General features: G+C 37.2%; 1 protein-coding gene across 2 annotated transcripts in view; it reads left to right on the forward strand.

The window, feature by feature from the left end:
* Positions 1-21,034, forward strand: part of LOC110380639 (DENN domain-containing protein 2B) — a 75,846-nt gene that overhangs the window by 47,502 nt on the left and 7,310 nt on the right. For both annotated transcript variants that reach the window (XM_064042736.1, XM_064042735.1), the window contains 4 exons: positions 17,188-17,299; positions 17,924-18,369; positions 18,842-18,984; positions 19,481-19,577. In XM_064042736.1, the coding sequence (XP_063898806.1) occupies positions 17,188-17,299; positions 17,924-18,369; positions 18,842-18,984; positions 19,481-19,577 (798 nt within the window). The remainder of the gene's footprint in view (positions 1-17,187; positions 17,300-17,923; positions 18,370-18,841; positions 18,985-19,480; positions 19,578-21,034) is intronic.

A 21,034-nucleotide genomic window follows, 5' to 3' on the forward strand; every position in this document is an offset into this window, starting at 1 on the left:
TCAATTACTTTATTTGTAGCTGTCCTAATTATCGATAGCAGTGAAGATAATAGTATCGACATCCAGTAGAAACTAAAAGTAGGTATACTTCCTCTGTTCCCGAGTTTATCATTTCATATCGTAGTTTGATAAACTTGACTGTTTCCTTTGAATCGGTAATGGAATAAAAACTTTTACATATGTACTTACATACTTTATTCTTACGAAATATTTTATTTAAATGTTATTTTGTAGCCTACATCATGTTCGGCAGTCGTAGTCAGAAGCCAGTAAGTCTGACAACCAGTCTTATCTGGGGGTATTGGGTTGCCCGGGTAACTGAGTTGAGGGGGTCAGATAGGGCAGTCGCTCCTTGTAAAGCACTGGTACTCAGCAACATCCGTTTAGACTGGAAGCTGACCCCAACATAGTTGGGAAAAAGGCTCGGAAGAGGATGAGTTTAGTTTCGTAAAGCATAACAAGCTCAGTTTCGTATTTATAATACCTATAAGTGAGGATTAATTTTGGCCCTTTTCTCATACTGCGGACTGAACGAACGCCTCCTTTCGTTTCTCTCAATTCACTAAATCTTGGGAGATCCATTGACATTTAGTTAAAAGACTTATACGCATTATGAAGATTTTAAACCTACTGTCGGTTTCTGAAACAATAAAGCAATTGTGAAAAATCAAACAAAAAAGAACGTATTATTCATACCTAGTCAAACCACTGTTTCAGTATCATACGTCAGTACGTATCATGTAACAAATAATATAACAAAAAAACTATAAAATTACATACAGTAGGTACTATACTTACCTGTATTACAGGAAAATATATATACAAACACACGAAATACAGGCTTATGAAACGCCATAGTACAACAGCGCTCGTAGCGGTAAGTATAGAAAACTTGTAGCGAACTTACATAGTTGGTAGTTCAAGGGTAGAACGGTAGATGGCGCTGTATGTAACAAATTATAGGAAAGATATTTTCATATCAAAATGTTTGATGCTTAATAAGTTTTAATAAATAGTAAGCTTTTTTGTTGATTTAGACCGCTTCCAAAGGGTTAATCATTTTTGGTTGGAATTGAGCTTTAAATACTGATGCAAGTCTGAAGAATTTTTGGGTGTATTGTAGTCGAAATTGCTGCTACCATATTTCAACTCTAGAATGCAATGAAATATAAATTTTGTTTAAGACACTATACTTTTGATAGATATGTACTTATCCTACATAATGGGCTGCGATCATTTGATTTTAAAGTCAAGGCAGACAGATGATTTCAAACCTTACAAGTCAGGTTTTTAACACAATATTTTCCTTCATCGTCTCCTTAAAAATATTCAAAATCACAACATTAGTACTTTTATAGAAGAATAGCTATTACACACCAAAACACGACACAATTATCAATTAATTATCATCATAGTATTTGCAAACAATTACTCATCTAATTATATTCGCTAAAAAATCGAAAATACACCCTAATAACTACTACTTAGAATGCAAATTACTACGAAATATCAATACAATGAAAAACATCTTCAACGCAAAATATACTCTAAAGATTTATGAATAAGGTACACTTTTGAATGACCTAAATATTAATGAAGATTACTTATAAATAGTAATGAAAATCTTCGTCAATCTATCTATACTTAATTTAATAAAAAGGAATCATCATTTTGTTTGTAGCCCTAAAGGCTCCGACTACTGAACAAAGAAAAATTCTCTCACTGTTGGAAAGCTACACTCTTCCCGAGTAACATAGGCTATATTTTATCCCGGTACGGGCAGTAGTTCCCACGGGACGCGGGTGAAACCACAAGTGCTATAAATATACTTGTCGGAGGCGCCATCAGGATGGCTGGCACTATCGTCCGACATCAGGTAGGGTAATCGAGCAAAGAGATAAATCAAACGAACTCAAAACTTTAACAAACTCAAAACTCGAACGTTTATTCAAATTAGTCAGAACAAAAGACATCCCCCAAAACGCCCGCCCTTCGCCACTTCCTATGTGTTTTGGCTTGGGGAGAAGAAGTGGCGGAACAAACTCCCCAGCAACACATGTCTGTCTGTCAGGTTAGAAGAACCTTTACATTTGAATCTACAACGGTACTACAACGCTAGGCAATAACACTAGGTACACTTGCCGTGACTTAAGTAACGCGACGACTCCAACGAACACTCGATGAAGACTCGACCAAGACTCAACCGAGAGTGAACTAAGACTGAACTAAGACTGCGCTCCGCGGACGCCGCGCTGACCGCCACGACTCCGCCAAGCGCGCCAAATTGTTGTTTCACCGAACACGCCACCAGAGGGCGCGCTTGCGTCTCGTTCAGTGACCGTACTATTGACTATCTCCGACATACTCTAAAGTCTAACTATTAAGGTAGCATTTTCATTAGCAAGTTCATAATTCGCAGTGTGAGCGAAACAGCTAATGTTTTGTTTGTGTTTGAAAGAGATAAAAGGTCTTACGTACAGAGAGAGATAAAAAGTGTTGGCATTGATATATAATTAAACGTTTTTAACGTTTAAATTAATTAAAATTGATTTTAATGAGACAGCAGTCAGTATAACACACGGAGTAAGGAATAAAGAGCGGAGATGCCTTAAGGTAGGTCAGGCACCTTATTGTAGGTCAAATACGGTAGTTATGTCCAAAGCGATCAGTTACGGGTGTATAGTTATCGGCACGGATATTGAGCCCTGACCTTCACCTGCGCAGAAGCGATTTATTGGTTTATTGCCTTAAGTGTACAGAGCGCAAAGCGATCCCCACTCTTCCTCCGAGAGCTTAATATCCGTGCCGATAACTATACTAGACGTTCGGGTTCCCTTAGATATCTATCGAAGATTTTTGGTTTTACAAAACATGGGCGGGTTTCAAAAAAGGCGTATGAGGGCGGAGCTAGTAACGTTCCTCGTCCCCCTCGCCCCGCATGTTGTCGCGCTACTTTCTTATGAGATTCTCCGTTATGACACCTCCGCTAGTCATTTCGTTCTCCATGGTAATAATTAACTTATCTGAACGCTGATTATGAAATATTGATTCTCTTATTACTTATTACGTTACGAAATGGATGACGTTTATAAATAATTAATAATTTTTCCTTTGAACTTTTAACCTTATCGTGACCTCTGATAGTTATGACCGAGAAAGGATTTTAAGTTCGTAAACAGTTGAAACCAGTACCCCTTGGTAAGACTGGTGTCAGACTCACTGGCTTCTGACTACCCGTAACGACTGCCAAGGATGTTCAATGACAGCCGGGACCTACAGTTCAACGTGCCATCCGAAACACAGTCATTGGTGTCCAAGATTTACTTAGAAAACGCATACGAACTTAGAAAAGTTGCATTGATACTTCGCCATAATAATTTTAGTTAGTTTTAAATATAACAAATGAACTGTTTTGCAGTCATTTACGTAAGCTAAAATGTTGCCAAAGTAGAACGGATCGATTAACGCGAAAACAGTTAATAATAAACTGTGGTTTGGTGACGAAACTCTCAAGTAGATTCGCTACGTCATTGCAGTTGAGACAAGTGGAATAATTATGTTTTGTATATAGTTTTTTGAGATTTTAAAGTAAACTAGCCGTTTTCATAGCGTCTTGTGGGAACTACTTCGCTGATCTATAAAAAATATAAACCTTTCTCAGGACTAGTAGTTCGTTCATAACAAACTCTTTAGATTTATTAAAATAATGCCGAAAACGATATTTTTTTTCTATTCTTACTACGTATCCTACCTATGGAAAACCAATTAGTATAAATTTTGAAAATGAGATAACAGGATATTTCTTTAACATTAACCACCACACATTAAATTAATTTAAAAATTCAAATAAACTACACTTATACCAATACTTATAAATACAAAAATTTCAAGTGTAATGGACACTTGAAATTTTTGTAATTCACACATTGACACTTTAAATATAATAATTGATTCATTAACACATTTATTACCCTTAACGGCATTTATCTTATCTATTAATTACACAATATTTCAACTAATAAAAATCAACTTTATCGGTATAATTTTAGCAGCTCTTTACAAAAAATAATAAAGCACTTATACACTAGTACACACTGGTTGTGCAATGATTATTATCTGTGACTCACGTGGATGCGAATCACGGAGTTCATTAGTATCGGTTTACATGGAAGTGGCGTTATATTTCTGCGGTTTATATGGAGGCCAGATTTTAATTGAGTTGCTTTTCAAAATTTCAAATGTTTTTGAAGGCTTCTTCGAGAGAATAGTGTCAAAAAGTCACAAAGTCTTTGTATATTTTTATGTGTATTTTATTTGCTAACAAAATAATAATCCCAATATGAAATAATTGCAAAGATTTTAATAAATAAGTGGTATCAGAAATATCTGTTTGGTAAATATCTTCATAGTTTAAGATTAAGATCGTCACGATATAATGTACAGATAACGGTTTTCAATCACTCCTGTTTACAATTAACCTGGATAACCCTAAATGAACAAAAAATATTAAAGACAAGGACAATCAATATAAGGGTCCCTGGATTCATAATAATATTGTGCAATATTACAATCAAAACATTGTACAAATATTTATCATTGCGCAATCTTCAATATTAATACTACACAGGCAATTATGTACAATATATAATAACACTCAATTAAATTGATCATCTAGGGACCAACAGATAGCAAATAACGCCATATAAACCAACTGTAATCGCATACCACGTTCTACTGTTTAGCTCCACTAACCAGTGTAAGTCTGACTCACGTAATGTCTGACGTTTTACGTGAGTTCAGACACAGTAGCCGTAGAACTACTGGGTTTTTACTGGTAGAAGTGTACCTAGGGATATTGTGAAGTTGTGTTTGGTAACTAAGATATTTGGATAATATTTGAGTGTTAGAAGTGTAAATTAGTAAAAATATTAGTTTTATTGTGAATAGTGAAAAAATAAATAAGTAAAATTGATTAAAAAAAAAACTGAAAAAAATTATAAGTGGTAGTAAGGACAAAAATACTTTTTTCTTTTGTTGTAAATAGTGAAAAAACATAATAACAACAGTGTTCTAGATATATGCTGAGTGCAGAATTCAGTGTATTTGTGCATTTTATTTCGAAGCAATAATTGTGTGGGTAAACAAATGTTTAATAAAGTGGAAAGGTTAAAACATTGAAAACATTTTTGTACACAAAAAGTGTTTAAAAATATTGTGTTAGTGTTATAAAGGTAGCAGTGTTTGCAAATTGCTGATTATTTAGTTGAATAGTCAGTTTTTTTTAGTTTGAACGTTGCTTTTACTGGTGGATGGATTTTGAAAAAGGTAATAACTTTTTTGATATTTAATAGTATAGCTTATTTCTTATACTTTTAAGCGTAAAAAAAAACAAACAAATCACTTTGGCTCAGTGAGTGATGGATTGTTTTTGTTTTATGATATTTTATCACGCGGAAACTACTGAACGGGGTTTGATAAAACTTATACTTACAGCATATACATATGTAATGTCATTTATTTATGTATTGTATTTTCTATGGGCCCTAGTTGCCCGAAATAAAGGAATAAATATAAAAAAATATACATAATATAGCAATATTTAAGTTATAGGTACTTAAGCAATTTTTTTCGGTTGAGGGATGAGTTTCATCTTCAGATACATATACCAAAAAAAAGTCAGTTGTAATGACTTGAAAATGGACATAGGACATATCCCATGGTGAATTCTATCCATATCACAGCTTTTATTACAAAAAAAACTGTAACAAAAAACATAACTTTCCGACTTAATCAAATAAAAACACATTAGTGCCATCATAAAGCCATGGCTAAAAATACCATAGTTAGTTAGCTTTCATGAGTCATAGCTACCATGGGGAATGGCGATCAATCACGATACTAGGCTTGGCACAACACACCTTATGGTGAAAACTGTGTTCTTTTGCTATGTGAAAGTTTCAAGCTGATGATATGACCTTTCAGCCAGATTTTACATCCAGAACAAAGAGATAAAAGATAAATATAAAAAGTCATATATTGAAAGTAGGCTCAAGACCAGCATTTTTTGAAGATCAAATTTACAAAAGGCAGCCCCCAAAACGCGCGTCCTTGACCGATGATGACTTCAGATGATGTCCTTATCAAGAAATACTATGGTTTATAATGGTTTTCATAAGCTATTGCTACTATGGGGTATAGCGATCAATCACGATTGAGCTAGGCTTGGCTCGGAACACCATAGGTCACACCACTCCTTTTGTGAAAGTTCAGGTTGATGATGTCACTTTTCAGTCAAGATTTTTGTGAAAAGAGTTTTGTGTGGAAGAAAAATTTAATAACAGGTTCTTGTCAAATTATTCTGTAACATAGGTGTATCTAAAGCAATGTAGAAAATACATAAAAACATGTGTTATATGGTATCGTATCCATCATGGAAGAATGAATGCTGACCCCAAATTGTTGGAAAAAGACTCGGGAGATGATGATGGTATTGTGCCCATAATCTGAAAGTGTAACTCGATGCTGGGTACTAGTGTGCCACATAAAGCAACTGCTTATCTGACAGGGCAATCCGATATTCCTTGGTAAGACTAGCTTTTAGACTATCTGACTAGCCGTAACGACTGCTAAAGATGTTCACATGTTCCGAATCACGAAGGAAAGACAGATCACCTATATCTATAAAGCGTTGCTGTTGACCTTATAATCCATCGACCCTTGCGTTTACTTAGCCACAATCATCTTCATATACATATTTATCGTAATCATACATTTCTCCAAGTTCTCATGTGCCCATTAGTTCACAGCTACAATAATGCCCATTGTCCATGACATTACAAAGCAAACTATACAATATACACACTATTTCCCTCGGCTCCGTTCCACTTCACTACCTAGTGCGCAATATGTACAGAACACAAAGAGATAAAGTACAATACGGATAGATAACAGAAGTAAACATAACTACGTAATTATGACGTCATAAGATGTGAACATATTCTTTGTAACACCATCATTCATCATCAACCTCCGAGCCTTTTCCCAACTATGTTGGGGTCGGCGTCCAGTCTAACCGGATGCAGCTGAGTACCAGTGTGCCACAAAGAGCGACTGCCCTATATAATCCCCTCAACCCAGTTACCCGGGCAACCCAATACCCCTTGGTACACCATCATTGACCTTCTAAAATACTGTAAAATGTATGAAGCAATGTTACTAATACCCGGTTTCTCTCATCATCTGCCTAGACTTTACCCAACTATGTTGTGGTCGGCTTCCAGTCTAACCGGATACAGCTGAGTACCAGTGTGCCACATGGAGCGACTGCCTATCTGCCCTCCTAAAATATACAAAGACAGCCCCCAATACGCCCATCCTTCATGACAGACATACCCTTCACCACTTTCTATGTGTTATTGCTGGGAAGAAGAAATGGCGCAACAAACTCCCCAGCAACACATGTCTGTCTGTTTGGTTTTGGTGTTATTATCATGAGGTTATGTAATTATAGGTCGTGGTGGCCTAGTGGGTAAAGAACCAACCTCTCGAGTATGAGGGTGTGGGTTCGATTCCAGGTCAGGCAAACTACCAATGCATTTTTCTAAGTTTGTATGTACTTTCTCAGTAATCTTAGACACCAATGGCTGATAAAAAAGGTGAAGGAAAACATCTTGAGGAAACCTGGACTATAAAGTCTGAAATCACCAACACGCTTTGAGCAAGCGTGGTGATTGATGCTCAATCCTTCTCCGTGTGAGAGGAGGCCTGTGCCCAGCAGTGGGACGATAAAAAGGCTGTAACAGTATGTAATTATAGCCCCCTTGGAAACTACTTTGCGCAACTGGATGATGATGATGATGATGATGTCCTCCTAGCCGATTTATCAGCTACGGCGACTGTCCTCATGTAAGGAGATTAGCCAACTGCGCAGGACATATTATAGTGCACGAGCATTTATGCAGACACAGGTGCACTCACTATTCCTTCACTCTCGGGATAAAACGTAGCCTGTGCATTTTTCGGTAAATGAGCTTATCACTGAAAGAATTTGCCAAATCATAAAGTACCGAACAGTTTGATAATTTATCTCAAACAGCTGTTTTAATATAATAATTTAAATTGATAACGATTCGTCGTTCAATTGCCTACCGTTACAATCCAATTTAAACTGAACCAAATGGGTTTAAGAATTTTAAATTGAGACAGGTCAACTTATACTGGTTTATGAAGAAGACTATACATACCTAAAATTATTATCTCAGAGCGTAGAACAAAGAATCATTATGATGTCATCTTTTTAGACTAATTAGAGTATTGAAGTTTGTTTAATGTTACTCGAAGTTAGATAATGGTAACTGATTTTGTTGAGCACTTGGTAATAGAGGGCTTTTGAGTAGCCACGTGATTTGATAAGTATGTGAAGTGAAGATTGATAAGGCTAGTTCATAGATGGAGGATCTTGTAACTGTTAAAAATCGGAGTTTTATTGTATATTGATGCCTTCTAGATCGATATTTAACTAAGATCTTCTCTCCGGCTGCGGGTTTGTTCGCGCGAGTTACCGCGGCGCTAGTACATAAAGTAAGGGCTTAAGAAGGAACATGGTTGGTTTTAGTCAGTATATTATTCCTATTCCTTCAATCTCATACCAGTTACCTAAAGTTCCCAAAGCAAAAATAAGCATTCGACGATGCTTATGCGAGGAGCGTGCGAATTATAATTATAAGAATAGAACAAGGACATTTAGAAGGTTTGCCCTTTCGAAGTTAAACAATAGATACAGTTACGAGTTTTTCTTTACCTGAACATTGCCCTAGCCAATGCTTCTCTTCGCAGAGTCATAGGTATATACATGCTCATTTGATGTCAGACAGACGTATTTAGTTACATTCTTACATTACGTTCTGTATACCCCTGAATTTGCACCATGGAACAAATTTTTACCGATACGCAGCTGCACTCACGGTGAGGGGAAAAACTTGTTATCTAAAAAACCATTTAATCAATGTATAACTTCCGATGATTCAAATAATCAGGCTTGCTGTTTCCACATCATCATTATCCTCCTGCCTTCACCCCAATTTCATTTGTGGTTGGCACAGCATGTCTTCTCCTTTCATACTCTTCTATCTGCCGTCATCTCACTAGTAACATTCTTTCTAACCATATCGACTTTCACACAATCCAACCATGGTTTCTTTTGTCGTTTAGCTACCTTCTCATCACTCCTGAATATATCACTGGATTCTCCTTCTTATCGAATCTATTGCCTGAGAAGAAGAATGAGTCAAGAAATGTTCAATTTTAGAAAACCCAATTAATGAAAGAATCTCAAAATCAAGGAAAATGTGGTCTAATTACGAATAGTGATTATTAAAGCAGATTCATAGTGAGTCATTCATAAAGAACTTGTGAATAAGGCAAATGGATCTGCAATTTAGAAAAAATACAGTTTTTTCCTGTAGTCTTAATAAATGACTGTTGGTTGTAATGAGGATAAAAACTTGAAGAATCCAATTTTATTTTTAAGTATAATTGAAGTGTTACTTTTGAGTAGCTCCATGAGGCACATTGGTACAAATCTGACATTCAGTCTTACCAAGGGGGTATTGGATGACAAAGGTTGAGGAGGTCAGATAGGCCGTCGCTCTATAAAACTCTGGTACTCAGCTGCATCCAGTGAGACTGGAAGCCGACCCCTGTATAGCTGGGAAAAGGCTAGGCAGATGATGACATATTTGCGTGTCTTCAAAATGTGAGTTACTTTGTCCGTCCCATTGTCATGGTTAATCTTTTCCCCCTATATAATTAAAAACCTTTTTATTTTTTGTCATGCTTATCAATAAAAATCCATCAAAAACCTTGAAACAGCTGACTATATTTCTATAACATGCTCTTATCGTCTTATCCGCAATATTTCCGTCTATTGTTCTACTACGTGAACGAAGAATGCGTGGGAGATAAACGTCAGCGAATCGTCATTTTCTGGGAAAGATAGACGTTGCAACGCCTACGCAAGTTGACGTAAAGAATGCGTAATTTTTTAGAGATAGTACGATAGTTAAAATATTATTTTAGGCCGTTTTTACTTGGTCCGCTGAAGTTCACTGACAAAATTACGTTCGTTCTTCTTAAAACAATAGCTTACTTTGAAAATTGAAGGTGAAAATTCAAAGAATACGGTTATTTCAAATGGGCCCCAGATAGAAGTCAGTATAGTTGTGAGGTTCCCAAAGGAAATAAATATTTTACTATAGACAACTATAGTAAAGTCCCAACAGGCCTATACTTCGGTCAAAAAATATGCATTGCCATTCAGCTTGGCAATGCAGCCAGCCTTTTGGGCACGATCCCCGCTGACAGCGATTCGAATGCATTTTTGATACCTACATGGTTTTTATTTTTGGTAATATGAAGACTTAATGTATGTATGCCGTACTCAATAAATAACTAAGGCCTATTCGAGTAACACCTCAAAAAATTGTGATTACAAGTTGTCTAGACATGAAAACTAACATCCGCTCTACACAACTACTTTGCGCAGCTGACCAGTAGGTAATTCCCCTAAGATATTGTTGCCACAGTACAACTAAACAGTCTAATGCACTCAAAGATACGAAAAAATCACAAACACTCCTATATTTGTTACTGCAAGTATTTTTCCACATAAAATAAACTGTCAAAATTGACATATGGATGATCTAAGTGAACGAATTTTACGACAGTAGATAGTTCTCCTAAGATCATTGCCACGGCAATAACTGAACAGTCTAATGCACTCAAAGATACGAAAAAATCACAAACACACCTATATTTGCTATATTCGCAGATGCAAGTATTTTTCCACATAAAATAAACTGACAAAATAAACATCGCACTCCGTTATCTTGGTACAAAATTATGAGTCAGTCGGATGTAGGTTAAATGCTCATAGAAATAGGTTTAATTGCCCGAACGTTAGCACTAGTTATAAAGGGCACTAAAATTATCTGAGACCACGATAATACGGAGTTCATCATCTCCCGAGCCTTTTCCCAACATGTTGAGCCCGGCTAACCGGATTCAGCTGAGTACCAGTGTGCCACAAGGAGCGACTGCCTATTTGAACTCCTCAACCCAGTTTACACTGAGTACTTAAACATGTAGGTCAAAGATGTCATTGAACATCTTTGGCAGTCGTTCCGGGTACTCAGAAGCCAGTAAGTCTGACAACCAGTCTTACCAAGGGGTATTAGTTTGCCCGGGTAACTGGGTTGATTAGAAAGCGCAGGGCTATTATACAGCTAACTTCCAGACTCCGGGCTGTTTTCTGATAGTTTCTGAAATACTCAGGACGGTTATTCAATGTGATTGCGATTAGGTAGTCATTATAATATTAAATTGCTCCTTTTAGACATTAATATTATTTTATTTATCAACAAAAACCATGTCAAAAGTGCCACATAAAACAAAATTAACCTTATTACGTAAAAATTTGACCTATTGCTAAATACAATTTGGAACTTGATAAAAAAGCAATTTGTTAATATTTTGGTCAACTGATAATATTAACAACATTTCTACGTATAAAGAGAAATGGGATCAAAATAATTTGAAATGTTATTTCTATGATATAACGTATCTTGTGGGCGTCGGGCCGTCTGATGTTTAACCAAATTGTTATAAACTAATTAGTTATTTTATTAAAGAGAGGGGAACTGTCGATAGTTTTGGTATCGATAATTAAACGTTAGAGTTTCATGGTGAGGAATGAAAGTGTATAAGCTGCCTTCGTTTATAATGTAAAAGAAAATTAGGTTTTAGTGACTATTGAACAAGACTTCCATTGATACTGATCCGGTTCTTTCGATGTGACATGAAAAGTATACTTTAGTCTGACAGGCCTTAATCAGATTCAATTCGATAGGTAAGAAATAAGTTTAGTCGCAATTGCAAGGGAACCGTTCCTTTTTCACCACTTTGTTAAGGAACTCTAAAAAAGAGGCTATGTAAAGATAAACTTTAGGCACAACAATTAGACCCCCTATCTTAATTACAAAGACACCAAAACACCCCGACCCCAGGTCATATAAAACTATGTCAGGGATATAATACACACAGGCACACAGAAAAACAACATGCTATATCATAATTTTCTATTTCCGGGAATAGAACCGACCTTGCCAAAAAATCCGCAACAAACTCGATAGAAATATGTACCGGCCTTTATTTTTATCGATGTCGATAAACGGAATAGCACAACACTAGAGCAATAAATCATTATCGTGAACGTCATAATAATACTAGTAATGACCTAGCCTCATTTGTAAGTAATTTTGAGATGTGAGATGGAACCAAGAAATAATATCTAACTTCAAAAAAAACACAATTGCCCGATCTAGGCTGTCATTTCCACATCTTTGGCAGTCGTTACGGGCAGTCAGAAGCCAGTCTGACAACCAGTCTTGCCTAGCTGTATTGGGTTGCCCGAGTAACTGGGTTGAGGTCGGATAGGTAGTCGCTCCTTGTAAAACACTGGTACTCAGCTGCGTTAAGCCTGGACCGAAGGCTCGGGGGATGATGATGCCAGATGTGACAGGGTTAGCAACAATTAAGATACTTTTGATAGGGGTAGAAAATTGGGTTATTGAACTTTTAGTCAGATAACCAAAACTGCCAGTTCATAACAAAACTTTCCCTCATAAAAATGTACTTTCAAAAATTACCCACAAAAAATCCAAGTCCATTGACACTGTTTCAAGAATTTCTTTGACACAAGAAATATAAATAAAAATTACGCTCAGTTCTTGAGATGAATCCAAGTAACTGTGTCACTGGGAGTTTTAGACATTTTACATTTTATTTTGTCTGTATTTCTGTCTACGGGTTCTCCGATTTTTGCCAAGTCTACGGTACTAAAGGAGGATACATCATATTAGTTTGGTTTTAAACAGCAGTTTAATGATATATTTTCTGCACTTTTTTACATCCTCACACAGTTTGCAGAAAAAACTCGCTTTTTTGTCATTCTTTGTAATGAAACTGCGGGCGGAGGCCCCGCAGTTTCACCCTTATTTCAAGGGAACGACTTCCATAACTCTTATTAATATTGCTTATGTAAACTTTCTACCTACTTATGTGCCGTACGTATATGCCGTATTTCATTTCAATCGGTTCTATCGTTTCAGCGTAATTGCGCTGTTCCTAGGTCGTTGTAGGTGTTCCAAGGTAGTTAATTTCGCATTTATAATGTGGGTGAGGATTTAATGTAATTAACTAAGAAGCCATTTAAGGGAGTACTTTATTGCAGAGGTATGAGGCAGAAAATCTAGAGTTAGATAATTGTTAACGTAATAGGTCTTTTAGCAAGGTGTGTGTCAACTGCGCAGCCAATTATTATAACTTCAGGATTAGTTCAGTAATATGTCAGGCCAAAGCTTGTCGTGGCTGCGGGTTTGTTCGCGCGAGTTACCGTGGCCCTGGTACATAAAGGGCTTAAGAAGGAACATGGTGGGTTTTAGTCAGTAAGAGTCTGACACTCCCTCACGCTGCACCCACAGCGGGAGGGATTTGATGATTTCTCACTACTGCATCTACTTAACCCTTTTCACAAAGTCATGATTATGCATTAGTATAAATAGAACGAGCTGACTAAAGTAAATTCCGAATACATCCTGTTATGTTGCCAACATGTATAATTAAATAAGGAAAAATTTTAACTTTTGCTCACTATTATTATAGGTAGGAAAGTTATTATGTTTGTCCCTTTCATCAATGAATCTATTCAATATAAAGCTGAAAAGTTGTTTTTTCAACTACTGGACTGACTTTCAACCCGGGCAACCCGATACGGCTTGGTTAGACTGGTGTCAGACTTACTGGCTTCTGACTAACCGTAACGACTGCCAAGGACGTTCAATGACAGCCGGGACCTACAGTTTAACATGCCATCCGAAACACAGACATTGGTGTCTAAGATATACTTAGAAAGTACATACAAACTTAGAAAAGTTGCATTGGTACTTGCCTCACCTTCAATCGAACCCGCGCCCTCATGCTTGAGAGGTTGGTTCTGTACCCAAGCCACCACGACTTTTTTAGACAAGGAAAAAGTCACAACAAATATAATATTTATTTATATAATGAATTGTTCATTACTACATAGCGTTGTCCGCGGTGTACATGTAAGCTAGTTATCGCGGGAGCAACAGTGTTTTACATGATCGGTACAAATTAGTTCGTTTTGCATTCTTCGGACGGCATCAACGTTTTAATTAATTTTCGTACTTTCAAAAATACGCGATTTTTATTTTTGTTGGTTTTGAAACGACTTGTACTTATGTGGTTCTCGATACGGTAAAGTTTTGTCGGTGTCTTGTTGGCAAAACAATATTGTTTGGTGTAGTGAAAGTTAGCACTGTTGGGATGGTGACAAAAGATTGTGTTATGATTTTTTCGGTGTTTGTTTTTGAAAAACTTGTATTAATGAGGTGGTCAATAAAGCAGACTTGTTTTAGTGTAAAATTGACAAAACATTAATGTAGGTAGTAAAAGTTGTGTTTACTGTGTTGGGATGGTGACAAAAGATTGTGTTGTGTTGATTTGGAAGCTGTGTTAAAATAAATGTGTTGTTGGATTTAAAACAGCCATGATGGCGAGAGAAGGTACTCTTTTGTTTAGTTACTAATATACTAGGGTGAGTTGTCCATTTAACTACGACGATAACCAAAACATTTTCAGTTGTCAAGTTTGATCCACTTGACCAACGAGCGTCAAGTATACTGCCGGTTATGGTTTGGTTATCGCTAAAGTTACATGGTGCAACTCACCCTTAGCAACTGTTTGCTAGAGTGCGACGATCTCAGAAATTATTGAACCGATTTGAACAATTCTTTCAATGTTACTAAGTCTATTTATCGAGAAAGGTTATTGGATTTTTATCTTGTAGTATAGATGAGAAGTAGTTTCAACGGTATGCCGGTGAAGCCTCTGACGGAAGCTCATAATTTTTATTTTGCCCTAATGATCACTCTATGTAACTATTCCATAAATAATTCCAGAAATTCACTTGTGGTATAAGCTCTGTATAATGAACCTACATATATTATTAAAGGAAGGAGTCTAACAGTCGTTTTATGTTCGTAAACAAATCGCAAGTATGTCAACAGCAAACAAGGTTATTAATATGTGATTTTCCGTACTTATTCCTATCTAGACTGGTGGTTTGAACTTTGTCCAGCGTAGGGAATGCATGATACGTCTAGGGTTTTTCAGCGCCAGTAACTTTATTTAGAAGGTCAGATATGTAGTCGCTCCATGATTTCCCGTAGTTATTTTCCTATCTATTATATTCCTATCTTATAGACTGGTGGAATGTTGAACTTTGTCCAGCTTAAGGAATTTCAAAACACACATATTTTACGTACGGGTTTCCCAACTGCTCGTTGAATATCCTCATGGACATCTCCCGAATAAGGAGAGGAGAAATTGTAAATATGTTACCTTTTTTTAACGACGTCAAAAATCATCAAAATATCCCGCTGTGGGTTGGCAGCGGTAAGGGAGTGTCAAACTCGTAGGCCTTTTATGTACCAGGGCCGCGGTAAATACGTTACCTATGTATTTAAAATTGGTTTCCAAAAAGTCTGTCAAAAAGCTTTGATAGGCTAACTAGGTCGTGATCAGAGACCTATCTGCAACGCAATAATTTTGTTCATCCGAAGTTGGCTACCGATGACTCATTTCAGAACAAAACAACTGTAAACAGATATTTCAAAAACTGCCTTGTTCAGTCAACCGAGCTATAACCTGATGTACAGTCATAGTAATCACGCAACATCATCTGCCTAGCCTTTTCCCAACTTAGTTGGGGTCGACTTCCAGTCTAATCGGATGTGGCTCAGCACCGGTGTGCCACAAAGAGCGACTGCCTATTTGACCTTCTCAACCCATTTACCCGGGTAACCCAATACCCCTTGGTAAGACTGGTGTCAGACATACTGGCTTCTGACTATCCGTAACGTTTGTAAGTACATCGTATGCCTTAGACACCAATGATGTGTTTCGGAAGGCACGTTAAACTGTAGGTCCTGGCTGTCATTGAACATTCTTGGCAGTCGTTATGGGTAGTCAGAAGCCAGTAAGTCTGACACCAGTCTAACCAAGGGGTATTGGGTTGCCCGGGTAACTGGGTTGAGGAGGTCAGGTAGACAGTCGCTCCTTGTAAAACACTAGTACCCAGCCGCATCCAGTTAGACTGGAAGCCGGCCCCAACATAGTTGGGAAAAGGCTCGGGAGATGATGATGACTCCCAAAGATGTTCAATGAGTCATTTGACGAAAACCGTAAATAGATGTTTTTAAAACTACCTATTTCAGTAAAACGAGCTATATAACCTGTACAGTCATAGTAATCAAGTAACAAGGTCACGAATAACTGTTAATCTTGCCCTGAAATGTTTTCAAACAATCAATAATTTCGACCGGCTGTTTCCGTTGTCAGTCATGCTTGTATTGTTGAATGAAAAGGTTGGATATCGGAATATTATTAGGTGATGGTGAATTTGACGTGTAGTTTGTGTAATTGTATAAGTTAGTTAAGAAATACTAAAATATAGGTAATAAATAAAATAAGTCTCAGACAGAAACTGCAGTCTGTCGGCCCTATTTTGGCACAATAGTTTACTGACAGGTTATTTTAAAGGTAATCATGAACTCGATCGTGCGTACTACCATTCATCTGCACACTGATTTATGCGCCCAAACAAACTATCAGTTGACTAATTTGCAGTGTTCGGAGCTAAAGGTTTTTAAGTAGATAGAGGTTTAACTGTAGAGAGAGAGAGAGTAAAGTAAATAAAGAAGGATATGTATTTTTGACAAATATTTATGTACAGTGACAAATTGTGTGGGTCTTTAAGTGAAAACCTTTTTATTTATTCCAAATCTTTTGTCAGTTATGCTAGCTAGTATTCTCTGTGATTCTAATTATATTGGTCAGTGATGCTGAACACCTTCTTGCATTTTTTAGCAAAGACCAAAAAGAGGTTGTGTCAGTTTGTGTGTCCTTGGCAATAGTATGAATTAAATTGTTATTTTCTGGTCAGTCAGAAACGACGAGACTTATATTTCTCCTTTTAATCGGTTTCAGTGTCATGACTCTGTATACCTATGTTTATTTTTGTAACGCTTTTCTGTCTGTTTGTTTCAGCTAAACGATCTGATGAACGAGCTGTTCGAGACGGTGACGGCGGTTTGCAACATGGAAGATAACAAGCCAGGCAGTTTCCCCACGGAACACTCAGATGGGAGCACTAGCGAAGGTAAACATCATTATTTTTACTTGCCCACTTCAGGGCTCAGGCCTATTCTCTGAGGATAAGGCATTTTGACCGAGATCAGATAGGCAGTCGGTCGCTCCATGTGGCACACTGGTACTCAGCTGCATCAGTTTAGATTGGAAGCCGACACCAACTTAGTTGGGAAAAGGCTGCAATTATTCTCATACAGAGCAGGAATGAGCTTTAAACACCACGTGCGCTAAAGTGGATTTGCGATTTTAGACCAATAAAGGTTTCGTCAAGATGTTTTCCTTTATCTGTACTCACCCATTCAGCCACCGCAAGGCACAGGCCTTTTCTTATGGAGAGAGAGAGAGAAGGAATGAAAGTACAAACAATTTTGAAACGTTACATTGGTATTCTCCTGACCTGGAATCGAATCGAATCATTCTTTAACCACTAAACTACTTTGTTGTTTGTCTTACATAGTACTCCGCCTAATGTAGTATTTAAAATCAGTTTGAATGGTTTGGTTTCTCCCTAACTAGTCATGTGTATTTGCTATTTTGGAATGAAGCCAAATACTTACAGCTAGGTACTTATACACACAATTGATTCATAAACCAATTTTGCAACAAACTAATATTTGCCCATTCTCTTTTACAGAATCAGTAAAACTCACAAGAAGTCTAACCGAAAAACGAAAAAACTACGTCAGACGGGTTTCAACTAGAGTCGCCTATTTAGACCCGAAGAACATCAAGCGCTTCAGACATCAGACCTCCGTTTGTTCTTACAAATCTGAAGTCATTGACAACCCGTATTCCACGTTTAGGTCCTGGAAGAGTTTTCGAACATCCCAAGGGAATATTGCAAAAATGGACACAGGATCCAAATTTAACCTCACCGATTCTCATGGGAACGTTCTCTCAATGAAAGATGTGCTTGATGCAAGCTCAGATAGTATAGATAATATGAGTATTGATGAGAAGGCTGGGTGTATAGATCTTCCCTTTGAGCCGAGAGAACGGGGTCTGTTTAATTTGTGTCTGCTCGTTGGCTTGAATCATATGACTGGACAGGCTTATGTGAAAAGTGTGTTTCCTAGTCAGGTGAGTTATTTTAAAATTATATATTTTTTTATTGTGTTATTATCCTGGGGATGCTACTTACCGCAGTACGATAAAAAGTAGCTCATGTCCTGTCTCAGGCTCTGGATTGTCTGTGTACAGAAGTTAATTTAAATTGGTTCAGTAGTTTTAGCGTGAAAGTCAATAAGACTGATTGAGTTGCTTTCGTATTTATGATATTTGGAAGTCCAGGTCTTCTCAAGAGGTTTTCCTTCACCTTTGACCAGTCTTTGGTCTCCAAGACATAACTTAGTCACATTGGGGCATGGTCAGGAATCGGACCCTCCTAATACTTTCGAGATTAGTAGCTTTAATTTCTAGACCACCACGATTTCTAATCTATTGTAACCAGAATGTCCTCATTTCGATTGTAAAGCATAATTTCCCTCACAATGGTTATGTCCTGTTATGTATCCCTTCTTGTCTTACTCATCTTTTTCTCTCTCGATTCCAGGTGAAAGTCCCCCCTCACATAGAGAACCTGGTGTTCCCAGAGACGATGAGCTCGTCTCCTCGCAGCGAGTGGTCGGTGGACGCCAAGAGTCTGCAGTGCTACTCCCTCGTCCTCACCGACGAGAGGGGCGAGAGGGCTTATGGGTGAGTAGCTTATTTCATTAGTAAAGTTTTTAGGGCCCTTTCAAGTCACCATCATCATTATCAGACTTTTTTACCGGCTTAAAAAAAGAGGTTGTCGGTTTGACCTGTACAATATTACCTTACGTTTGGCTGAACTGATTTTGATGCGGTTTAAGGTAAGTATATTATTAAAGAAGGTTTTATTTTTTGTAACAAATATTCGTGTTCCACTGTAAGGCCTCTCGCACAAAGAAGGAGTAATCATGAATCACCATTCTTGCTCAAGGCGAATGCGATCTCAAAGTTTGAAGTCAAGGCTTTTTTATGATGTTTTCGAGGAAGACATTTTTTTGGGAAAATTTTTCAAACTTTGCTTTCTGGACACCCAGTTGAATACTTCTGTTATTTTTTGTTATTCTAGTGTTACATTAAGGACATTTTGTGCATCTGCCTTACTCTTTAACCATTACAAGTGTATGTTATCATGTTATTTATTACTATCATTGTATGTTTTCAGATATTGCCGTCGAGTGCTACCCGAGGGCGCTACGACATGTCTGCCACTCTGTTACTGCCTCATAGGCAGGTACAGAGCTCCTGGCTTTTATTATAAGGTATGTTTATTATTTAAACTCAGACACCTCTTCACGTTAGTCACGATCCATTAAAGTTACAGCATCTTTTCCCTTTCTTTATTAACAAGAAAGGAAGTTTTAGCAATAGAGTTTAAGAAGTTTCACTTTAATGGAGCTTTGTGCAACTGACGGTTAGAAACTTATCATGATGACACAAAAATTTATTACTACTGAATTCAATGGATTAATAGATGAACTTATGCACACAACCCTTAAAATACATCTGAAACACACAAACCTACACACACAAAAATCCATACACACACACTCGCACATACCCATACACACACACACTCACACCTACCCATACACACACACACTCACACTTACCCATACACACACATACAGAACAATTTGAATACAATAATGTTAAGTAGAGGATCCCAGCACTCATTTGAACATCATTGACAGTCGTTACGGGTAGTTAGACGCTAGAAAGACTGACAATTAGTCTATCCAAGGCATATCGGGTTGCCTGGGTAACTAGTTTGAGGAGGTCAGATAGTCGCTCCTTGTGGCACACTGGTAATCAGCTGCATCCAGTTAGACTGGAAGCCGACCACAACATAGTTGGGAAAAGGCTCACCATATGATGTTCCAAGTGTGAAATAACTATTACGAAAGGAATTTTAATAAACTATAAAACGGTCGACATTTATAACGCACCTTTTGATAGTGAAAGTTCATACATTAATTTATTATAAATCTATCAATCACTAATTGACAATAATTGTTCTTATTGTCTAGACAGTCTGACTCTATGTAAATTTTGCCGATATAAATTATTTTAATTGCTCGATAATATCCTGCTCATATAATATTCTTAACACACAATCAGACTACGTCATTTCGTCCCAAATTAATGGTAGGCCCACACCATACAGAATTTAAGTTTGTATAAATACTCGTAAGAACTTAAATTGTGGGTAAAATTCTAAACTCTGAGTGAAAATATGATGACAAGATTTTTGCGTAGACTTATCATTGGCTCAGAATCGATATTTTACTATACAGACTTTTGTATGAACCGATTTGTAGCGCAAACAAAATTATATGAAACATACATCCATCCGTATATACACGAGGATGATGTCCTCCTAGCCCATTATCTGCCACGGCGGCTGTTCTCATATAAGGAGATCAGCTGCGCTGCGCAGGACATATTACAGTGCACGCACATTAGCTTGGACTGCGGTGCACTCACTATTCCTTCACTCTCATAGCGCGATGCGACGACAATTGGACACCACCGGAGAGAGGTCACAAGCATATCCTACTAATATTATAAACGCGAAAGTTTGTATGTATGGATGTATGGATGTTTGTTACTCTTTCACGCAAAAACTACTGAATGGATTTTAATGAAACTTTACAATAATATAGCTTATACATCAGAATAACACATAGGCTACAATTTGTAAACATATTGTTCGAAA

This window comes from Helicoverpa armigera, chromosome 29, assembly GCF_030705265.1.
Source record: "Helicoverpa armigera isolate CAAS_96S chromosome 29, ASM3070526v1, whole genome shotgun sequence".
In the NCBI taxonomy this organism is placed as follows: Eukaryota; Metazoa; Arthropoda; class Insecta; order Lepidoptera; family Noctuidae; genus Helicoverpa; species Helicoverpa armigera.